Source organism: Herpailurus yagouaroundi, unplaced genomic scaffold (assembly GCF_014898765.1).
Source record: "Herpailurus yagouaroundi ecotype Mexico unplaced genomic scaffold, PumYag 139, whole genome shotgun sequence".
NCBI lineage: Eukaryota > Metazoa > Chordata > Mammalia > Carnivora > Felidae > Herpailurus > Herpailurus yagouaroundi.
Window position 1 is genome coordinate 2,178,003 of NW_024412394.1, and position 10,331 is coordinate 2,188,333.

Genomic DNA, 10,331 nt, shown 5'->3' on the forward strand with positions numbered 1-10,331 from the left:
GAGTAGGCTAAGCTTATATAAGAGGAAGCCTACTTTTTTTTTTTTTTTTTTTTTTTCATAAAAAGAAGAAAGTGCTCTGTCTCCTCTCCTTGGGGTCATTTGTATGATTTCCTGGACTCTCTCCAGGCCTTCTTTGCCCCTGCCTACACTTTGCCCAGGCTGAGGATGGGCCCAGGCTCCAGTTGAGGTCACAGAGGCTCCACCCAGTTCCGAATTGGGAAGACAGCCTGAGAAGCCACAGCTAGGAAGCCAGGCTCCACCGGTTTCCCGAGTTGCCCTTTTGATCTAGAGGTAGGGTACATGTACACACATACAGGTATGTGTGTGCAGGCTGCAGGTTAGGGTGTCATGGCCAAAGGTGGTTCTGCTTTGGATGTTACTTAACATGGAGGAAAGTTTAAGAGAACTAACCAGGAGCAGTAATAGTATGCTGGTCTCAAGTAGACCCTGGTGCCCTGTCATCAAGAGCTAGTTAACACTGAGGCTGGAGAACATCTATTGAATAAGGATGTTCTGAAGAGACACCAGAGCAGCTCCAGATACTATCTGAAGACCCTGAGAGCCTATGGATCCTATTCCTATACCCTGGATTCATTGGTCCCAGTCTCTTCTGGCCTCTGCATCACCAAATGGATGCCTTTAAGTGAGTATCTTCCTTTCTCTGAGTTTCCTATCCCCTTACCCTTAATTTAAGATAAATTTCCTAGGACTGCTCTCCACCTAGAACAGTGGGGGGGGGGGGGTAGTCACAGGAAGATAAAAAGCTTTTTCCTTGTAGTAACATAGAACAGAGAAGATGCCACAAATATGGACCTCATCCACTTCCCCACCAATCCATCCATCTATCCGCCGATACATCCACCCATCTGTTTTACAAATATTTACTGAATGCCTCAAGTATATTACTCTGTCTTGTTCACAGCTGGATGCCCAGCTCCTGGCACAGTGTTTGGCATGTTGCAAATGCGCAATAATTATTTGTTGAGTGGCTGAATGAATATGTTCAACTCCCTTCTAGCAGCCATGTGGCTTTCAAAGATTCGGAAGCCACAGCCTCAGGAAGGCTTCAGGAGGAAGGTAATACATGTGAACTAAATAAAAGTTAAATAATGGTACAAGGCAGCATGCAAGGGTATCACAAGTGATTGGTCAGGAGATCAGAGAGCCTGCACTAAGCCCAAATACCCTGGGCCAACCTGGCCTGGGCAAGAAGGATGTCAGTCAGGTGGGCACATTAGGACCCCAGGCAGGCTGCTTTGGACCTTCTCACTGGGCCCAGCCAATCTGCCCACACTACCCCCAGCTGCTGTGAATGGTAGGGTAACTACTGTAGTAATGTAAAGGTGGGTAGGTTTTCCCTAGGGGTGTCTGCTTATCTGCAGCCTGCATTCTGCTCATTTCCATTTGTTGTTATTCTTGAGCTGGACTTGGGCCAAATTTTGAAGTAGATGAAGTGTTTCCTTGAGGGTCCTCCTGCTTTCCTTTTGGGGTATACTTCCCCGTCCTCAGAAGAGAATCTTAGGATTGCCTATGTTCAAATAATCCACCCTTTCTGGTCTGCCCTCTCCTCCTTTGTACGCCACCCCCATATCCCACCCGTCCTCCCCATACTGAGCAGAGTTTATGGAGCCTTCTGCTAGGTGCTGAAGCAAATCCAGAAGAAATGTCAGATGGTGCTGGGGAAAGCTGTTGCAGTTACAGACCCATGCATTCATGCCAGGAGAGGGTGAGGCAGGGAGGTCTTATCTGTAGTATCTCTGCAGCTGCCACTCTCCCCCAATTCAGCTTTTGATCCAGCCCCATACCTGGGGTGGTGGTAAAAGCACAAATGGATAGCAATCACAAAGGATTGTGGAGAGCAGCTTTTTGGTTAAAACTGGCCTCTTATATACTTCATCCTCCATCTTGGGCAGCTTCCAGCATGGGTGGGGCAGGTGGTGGAGAAGGTACCTTCAGGGCTGTGTCTCTCCAAAGTTCCCTGTACCATCACATGCTCTCTCGGTGCCGCATTTCCCCACACCAGGCCTGAAATGGGGCTCCGATAAGGGGAAGGGAGGAGCAGAGATGGGTTCAGAAATGATACTGAGGAGAAAGTTGGAGAGAAGGAATAAAAATGGCGGACCTTTTTGAGCACTTACTATATGCCTGTGCTGCAGCACTAAATACTTGATTAGTATTAACTAATTTGATGTTCATGGCAGCCCCATGAGGAGGCACTATCATTATGATTCCCATTTACAGAGAAAGGAGCAGGGAAGTTCAGAAGCTGGCCCAGGACCACACAGACACTGGTAGAACTGGCATTTGAACTGACACAGTATCACTCCAGAAACCCTTTTCTCAAACACTCTGTCATCTTGCTGCCCCCAGTGTCTTCCCAGGTCAGGCAAATGATCTATTCACATTATCTGAGTTGGGAAAGGAAGACAGACAGCAGCCCAGCCTCACCCTGGAAATCCAGGTGCAGCTGGTCTAGAAGAGTGCCTAGATATCCACATTTTTAAAAAGGCCCCCAGGGAATCCCAGTGTGTAGCCAGGGTCGGGAATCACCAGTCTAAACCAATCCATGTCCAACTAGCATCGATTGTTTGTCAGGTCGGTAGAAAATACTTGCACCCTCAGAGCTGAAATGAGACTATTCCCATGGGTATTGAAGGGATTCCCTGCATGGACAAATCGTGGGTGGGCAGATGTGGTGAAGGGAGCTCTGAAAGAATGGACTGGCAAAAGGAGGAGACACTGGATATAATTTGGGGCCCTATTTCAGAGCTCTATTTTAGGCCTGAACTGCTTCAAAAGATTCCATTCAAATGGTTGAAGGGTCCTGTCCTCAGTGAATAACCAGCCAAGTGAGGAAAGTTGAACATGCCAGACGAGACGGCATTCAGCATTAGCAGAGCAACTTAGCAATGGCAGCAAGTGAGCCGAGGCAAACGGAGTCCTCTTGGACCTGAAACTCTTTAGGAATAGGGCTTACCAGGAAGGGCTTTGGGGAAGACCATTTTGAGCCAGATTTGGGAAGCTGGGAACAGAATGGCTAGAAAAGGGAGGACTGCATATCCAATGTGAAGAAGGAGATGTGTGTGAATGCTTGGACGGGGGCAGAAGGCTTAGATGTTGTAGGGGGAGTAGGTAGGAGATAAAGTCTTCCAGAGCAGAGACTCTTTGCTGGAGAAGGAGAAGCACTCTGAGCAGGAAGATGAGGTTGTGGGTAGGATGGTGGGAGAAGCCCAGGTGCTGGAAGAGTCTAAAGGCATTACCAGGAAGCCTGGGTTTGCTGCCATCAGCACCGGGGGCACTCTGGTACTAGTTAGCAGGGAACAGGAGGCAAAGGAAAGAACTGAGAGTCCAGAGAGCCTGGTGCAGACTCCAGCGAAGCACCCAGGGATTCAGAGATAGGCATGTACCTCTGAGATGGCCCCAGAGGGAGAGCTTCTAGATGGGGTTCCAAACTGCCCTGCTGGCTGCTGGGGAAGAGATGGCAAGAACAGAAGATGGCTCAAAGCAGGACAGACAGGATGATTATTAGCCACTGGGATTGTCCAGTGCCCCATGCCAGCCTCGAAGACTTACAAGGGTCACCACAAGGAGGGGGCGATCAATCGTCCAGTCCCCCCTCCTCCAGAGACCCAATAAGAATATATAAACCAAGCCTCCAATTCAAACATTGGAATTAGTTAAAAAAAAAAAAAAACACCAAACTTTCCCCACCATGGAGGGTGTGTATAAATGCAGGGAGAGACAATAAGGACAGGACCTCTGGGTGCCTTGTCTTTCTTCATACATTTAGCCACATTTGAAATCTCTTTCTTCTGTCAAATGTTTATCCAACCTCCAAAACTCTACTTGAATCCCACTTCTCAGGAAGTTTGTTGATCCCCCCGGGCCTAAGAGTACCCCTTCTTAATTCTGAGAGCAGTGCTCCAATAGGACTTCCTGTGATGTTGGAAGTGCTGTCCACTGATGGCGGCCACTAGCCACATATGGCTATTGAGCATTTGGCCTAATGCAACTGATAAAGAGAATTTTAAATTAATTTAAATTTAAGTAGCCATATGTGCCTCATGGCTACCATCATATAGACAGCACAGTCCTAGGGTATCTGTTGTCAGAACCAGCTTCTCTACATTGGGAACATATTATTTACCAGCCATGTTATTAGGTACTTTACACAAATTAGCTTATCAACTATTCGCAGACTCTCATGAGCAGTATTATCCCCATTTTGAAGAGAAAGAAATAAGAGAATCAGAAAAGCCTCCCTAGAGAGGTAGAGCTGGATTTGAATCTGAGATTGACTGGTTCCAGAGCTTAGGCTCTATTTATGAGAGTACATTTCTTGGTACCATTTTTTCTCCATCAGTTGAACCAACTGATACTCCATGCAGGCTCTTACTTTCTACAGAGCTCCTTCTTGCCCTCTCTTATGAACTAGTCTTCATGCCCCCCTTCTCTGTTCTTTCCCAGGGTGTTTCCCATGAGTTCCCAGGGTGGGCCAGTAGGCAGACACCGTGACTACAGAGCCTGAATGAGGTGAAGAGTGTGAGTTACGGCAGTTAGAATCACCCAGCACGGCTGACTGCAGAGCAGTCGAAGAGAGTTGGAAGGTAGATTGCAGAGCTGAATAGAAGCTCAGAAGATTTGAGGCAGGGTGTTTGGGGGCACTCTTCCAAATTCCAGTTCTCTTCTTAGCCTCAGGAAGCCTCAGTCCTTGCCCCTGAAGTACTTCTCGAAATACGAAAACAGAAGACAATTAACTGTTTCAAGCTAGGGCTCATGGGTGTCTATAAATTGAGAGCAGTTACTGGTCCACTCACTCATTCAGGTTCAGTAAAAATAAATCAAGCACCTTAAGGATTTGGATTCCATAGCTTGGTGGTAAGGCCTGAGAATCTGCATTTTAACAAAAGCCAGGCAATTCTACACTGTCTTGATTTCCTTAAAAAAATTTTTTTGGGGCGCCTGGGTGGCGCAGTCGGTTAAGTGTCCGACTTCAGCCAGGTCACGATCTCGCGGTCCGTGAGTTCGAGCCCCGCATCAGGCTCTGGGCTGATGGCTCAGAACCTGGAGCCTGTTTCCGATTCTGTGTCTCCCTCTCTCTCTGCCCCTCCCCCGTTCATGCTCTGTCTCTCTCTGTCCCAAAAATAAATAAACGTTGAAAAAAAAATTTTTTTTTTACATTTACTCACTTTTAAGAAACAGAGACAGAGCACGAGTGGGGGAGAGCAGAGAGAGAGAGGAAGACACAGAATCTGAAGCAGGGTCTAGGCTCTGAGCTGTCAGCACAGAGCCCAACACAGGGCTCCAACCCACAAACCATCAGATCATGACCTGAGCCGAAGTAGGATGCTTAACCAACTGAGTCACTCAGGCACCCCATGCACTGTCTTGATTTCAAATCCCATTTCTTTATTTGCACATTGCTACTTATACACTTGGGTTTCCCAGTTCACAGCTAGAAGTAATCTCTTCCTCCTCTGATCTTCCTTTTAATAGAGGTGGTCAGGCCTGGCTGCACATTGGACTCACCTGGGGAGGTTTAGAAAAATACTGAGGGCTAGTTGACCAGAACCTCTGGGGATGGTGCTGGGCATCTCCTAGGGAGTTAACTCTGATGATGTGTAGCCAGGGTTGAGGACCCCCTCCTCTTTTCTCTAATGTCTTTGGGGCACTCAACCACACCCTGCTTCATATTACTTATTTGTCTCTCCTTTTGGCTGGGCCGAGTCACTGCTGAGCCTCCATGGCCTTCAGTATAGTACCTTTCATAAAAACACCCTATAAAACATTGTCAACTGAATGCAACATTTAGCCATATTTTAGCTCAGCTTTATGTACACCAAAATATTGCCTCAGAAGTTGGAATCTTTTGCGCAAAGACAATCAATGATTCTCTTTCCTAGGTCCTTTCAGAACCATCCTCTTTTTTGCTAGATCTTGGCTGCTTCTTTCTTGAACATAGCTCTGTGAGTAGAGTAGCACCTTGTGCCAGAGTGAGAGCCAGGAGCAAGAGGAACACCTTGGGTTAGAGGGAAGAGTTCAGGGAGGCAGACTGATGAGCCTGAGTCAACTGGACAGTCACAAGGGCTCCACTTATCAGGTTTCAGATTGCTGATACCAGCCCCTGCCAGGTCCCAGTCCCTCTGCGGTTGACAGCACAGGGTCTGAGGGAAATCTTCCAGGATGGAACTTCTTTCCTCTCAAGATTCTTCGCACAACGATGGGCAAGTGGGAGCACGCCTGGTCTCAAGCAGAATTGTGAGGCAGATGAGGATTTCTCAGGTGGCCCCTTCTCCTTCCTTTCTTCCTCCCTCAATTACCAAGGGCCGCTGGACCCTGCCACTTTTCCAGAGGCCACTGTCCCCATGCCTCTTCTCTTCCCCCTCCCTCTAAGCCTGCTCCGAAGTGAGGTAAACTAATTCATGCTAAGTTGAACATTTCTAGTCAAGGTAAGTGTGCTACCCAGTCCAAGGGTTTTTTGTTTGCTTTTCAATCAAAGAGAAGTGTTTCAAATGATGGAATTTTAGCTGTCATTGTGGATTAAGTATTTCTGAGGGGAGTGGGGGCTCTTTCTGAATTCTTGAAATTACAGAGTCAGCCCACTCTGAAATCAGAAGGGTGTGGAAGAGCACCTGCTTCTGGAGGGGTCACTGTCTCTACATTAGAGGAGAAGGGATTTTGCCCTTAGGGAACCACCTTCAAGACACCCCTTGGAATGCACTGACAGAGGGTCTCAAGTGCCTCCTCTGCCCCTGCCAGATGTGGATGAATGTGTGGAGGGGACCGACAACTGCCACATTGATGCTATCTGCCAGAACACCCCACGGTCGTACAAGTGCATCTGCAAGTCTGGCTACACAGGGGATGGTAAACACTGCAAAGGTGAGGCGGGGAGGATGCCTGGAGAAGGGGGGGGGCCTGCTTGAGTGTGGAAATGGGTGCCACTGCCCAGAGTTAGCCACACGGTGCAGGACAGTAAGGCCTGCAGTCCCTGCGGGCATGGAGAAGGGGCTTGGCCAGCTACTTTTTTCCCAGAGAGGGCATCATTTTCTCATTTGCTCAAAGGCACCATATAGCCTAGCTGAGGTTCTGCTGGGAATAGTTCACAGCCTCACAGCTTGGCCGGGGGCGGGGGAGGGGGGGGATCAGGATCACAGGACTGAGGCCTGAGGCTCCCTGACATTGGAACCTCCATCTTTAGACCCTTACACCATACCCACAGGATGAGAACAGTTTACCCCAAGGGAATTTCATACCATAAACAAACACATTCTTCCCCCCTCATAATTAAAGCAATGCAAATTAAAGCAGTCTTGAGACGTTATTTTAAATTTACGACCTTCAGTGTTGGTAACACTTTAGCGAACAAGGTACGCTCGTTAATTCTTGGTGACACTATGAATTGAAAAGTGATTTTGTCACACCAGCAGGAAATTTAAAAAGTATTTATACCCTTTGACCCAGAAATTTTATTCTTGGGAACCTACTCAAGGGAAATTCAAAGAAAATAACACACAGGAGATGTCCTTTAATGCATTATTTACAATAGTAAAATAAATGGAAGGGATCTAACAATAGAGAATAGATTAATGAATTATGATTTGGCAACACAGTGGAATATTCTGCAACCATGTACAGTGGTAATTAGAAAGACCGGGGGGGGGACGTGAAAATGTTTATGACTTAAGTTTAGATAAACAATAGTAAAATGCAAAATGGTTTGCAGGCTATGAAAGTAATTATGTAAACACACACAGAGAAGGTTATACACACACACACATACATAACCACCACAAAGCTGAACACGGGTGGACAGTGGGAGGCATGTCCAGCTGCCTCAGATCCTCTTTGCTCACAGATGTGGATGAGTGTGAACGAGAAGATAATGCAGGTTGTGTGCATGACTGTGTCAACATCCCTGGAAATTACCGATGCACCTGCTATGATGGATTCCACCTGGCACATGATGGACACAACTGTCTGGGTGAGCAAGGGAGAGGAGGTGTGGGCAGGGGCTGTCTTGTGGGGGAGGAGGTGTTTTCAGCCCTTCCCAGTTCCCAGGCAAGAAGAGGAAGGTGATCAGAAAGTGGCATTCTCACAAAATAGAGAACAAGGTCAGTCTCCCCTTTGAGATGGGGCACTGAGGATGAAATAATCCTGCTGCTGGATGAAAAACAGCAGAGGAGATGGTGCTAGCAAGTGCTCCCAGGGCAAGGGTCAGAAGATGACAATAGTGGGTTTAGCCATATAGAGCAGAGCATGGTGGAAGGTGATTTGGCTGCACCAGATCCTTGCTCTCCTGCTTACTATCTGTGGGGCCTTAGGCAAATCAACTAAATCTCTGGGAACCTCAGTTTCCTCATCTCTAAAATGAGGATGGTAATATCCCACTCAAAGGCTGTTGGGTGAATCACCATGAGACAACATGTATAAAGAGCCCTGTACAATCCTTAGCAGAGTAGGTGTTCAATACATGGGAGGAATGTTGTTGTTGATGATGATGATGATGGTGATGATGATGATGCTTCTTCCCTGGCCCTGGGAAGCCTCTGGCCCTTGAGGCTGGTTTTCTCCCAGCTCATCCTGCAATCTCCAGGTTCACCCTCTCCTCACTTCTTAGGCCTCAGTCTGACCTGATCTTTATCCCAGGGGCTGGAGCAGAGATAGGAGAATCTCTAGGGCACTAAACTCAACTTTGGTCTCACATCTTTTTGGAAAATTACTGGGACCATGTCAGATTCTTCCCCAAGCAGAAAAACTGAAGCCCATAGCAGAACAGGAATTGAGATGTGAAGCCAGGGGTCCTTTTCCAAATTCTTCCTCTCTGCTCTCAGAACAAAAATAGGAGACTGGAAGACTAGAAGACCAGGAAAGGAAGAGAAGTAAGAGGAATGATGCCCAGAAAAGCAGCTAGGCTGCCTCCCCAACTGACCAAACCAGTGAATTCTCTGACGTTCTATTAGTCTGAGAGCCTCCTTGCTACAGAGCTGCCTCTAAACCCAGTCACATTCCATCTTTGGACCAGGCTTACATGCTTCTACTCCCAACCCGGGCCTTTACATCCTGATTCCTGCTGGACCCTTCCCTCCCAGCCCTGGCCACCTCTCCCACCACTGTAGCTACCGGGAAGGACCTCACTTTTCCGCCCAGTTATTTGTGAGGTCCTCTTTGGGGACTCCTTTGGAAAGAGAAGCTGTGACACTTTGACCAGGACAGAGAGTTTCCTGCAGGACCGGAAACATCAGCTTCTGGTGTTTGGTTGCCTTTGACCTTACTAGGCCCCTGATTCTCACCAAGTCTTATTTCCCTGTGTTTGGGGGGAAACTAGCCAGAGGGATAAGAGAATGAGTAGGTATGGAAAGGGTCAGAGGGAGCAGAGGTCTACCTAACCCTACCCCCAGGGTTGGGGTTCAAAGCCTCAACTCTTCCTTTGGCTTTTAGGGGAACCCTAAGTCATCCATGCCCCAGGTCTGTTTCTCCACTGAGAATTGGAGGAAAGAACTTGGCTAGAGCAGCAAAGTCATAAGGTTGGATTAGAAGGGAGCATATGGAAGGATGGAATGTAGGATGGGCCACAGTGGAAGACGGATGGGGAGAAATCAGGGGTGTAGTGACGGGGGGGAAGGGACAAGAATAAGGCAAAGGAAAGTATACCTCTCAGGCAGGAACCTGCTGGATCCGTGCCCCTCTGCCCTTGGCCAGATGGGGGAAAGGACAGGGTTTCAGGGATCAACAGAGAGGATGGGAAGAGACGAGCAGTTGAGGGCCTCAGGAGCTCTAATTCCAGCTCCTCTGTTTGGAGACCAATCTCCCTGATGCCTCCTGGGCCAAGGAAGACAGAGAGGGGCTATGGATTTGGGAGGGCAGTAGGTAGCACAGAGAGGGAGTCAAGGCATTCAAGTGAGAGCCCCCAAATAAGCTTAGCTCTGGGACCTGAGGGTGGTGATTTGGGGTGGTGATTAGGGTGTGGCCTGGCAGCTCTCCTCCCATCCCTCCTCGCCAAGCTACCAGACTGTTTTGTTAAACCAAAATAGGAGAAAGGCTAGGGACTATGGCAGCAAGCCCAGGCATGGGGAGGGAGGAGAGGAAGGATGGGGCCGTAGCCTGTCCACAAAAATGGTCCCTGCCCTGCGAGGAGTTGAGGCTTGCTGCCTTTACCCATTGTTGCCCCTCAGACCTCAGCACCATGGCCATAGTTCTCCCTGCACTTAGAACCAGATCCCAGGTTCTCTCATTCCCTGGCTGCCACCAACTGCCCATTTCTCTTCCTGACCAGTCTCCATCTTTATTTTCACCTCTGTGCCTCTTACCCTGGCTCCTTTCCTGATTTC

At 48.3% G+C, this 10,331-nt stretch overlaps 1 protein-coding gene across 8 annotated transcripts in view; it reads left to right on the forward strand.

The window, feature by feature from the left end:
• The window catches only part of SCUBE3 (signal peptide, CUB domain and EGF like domain containing 3), a 38,004-nt gene that overhangs the window by 6,590 nt on the left and 21,083 nt on the right, over positions 1 to 10,331 (forward strand). For all 8 annotated transcript variants that reach the window (XM_040473273.1, XM_040473274.1, XM_040473269.1 and 5 more), the window contains exons 2-3: positions 6,760 to 6,882; positions 7,859 to 7,984. In XM_040473273.1, the coding sequence (XP_040329207.1) occupies positions 6,760 to 6,882; positions 7,859 to 7,984 (249 nt within the window). The remainder of the gene's footprint in view (positions 1 to 6,759; positions 6,883 to 7,858; positions 7,985 to 10,331) is intronic.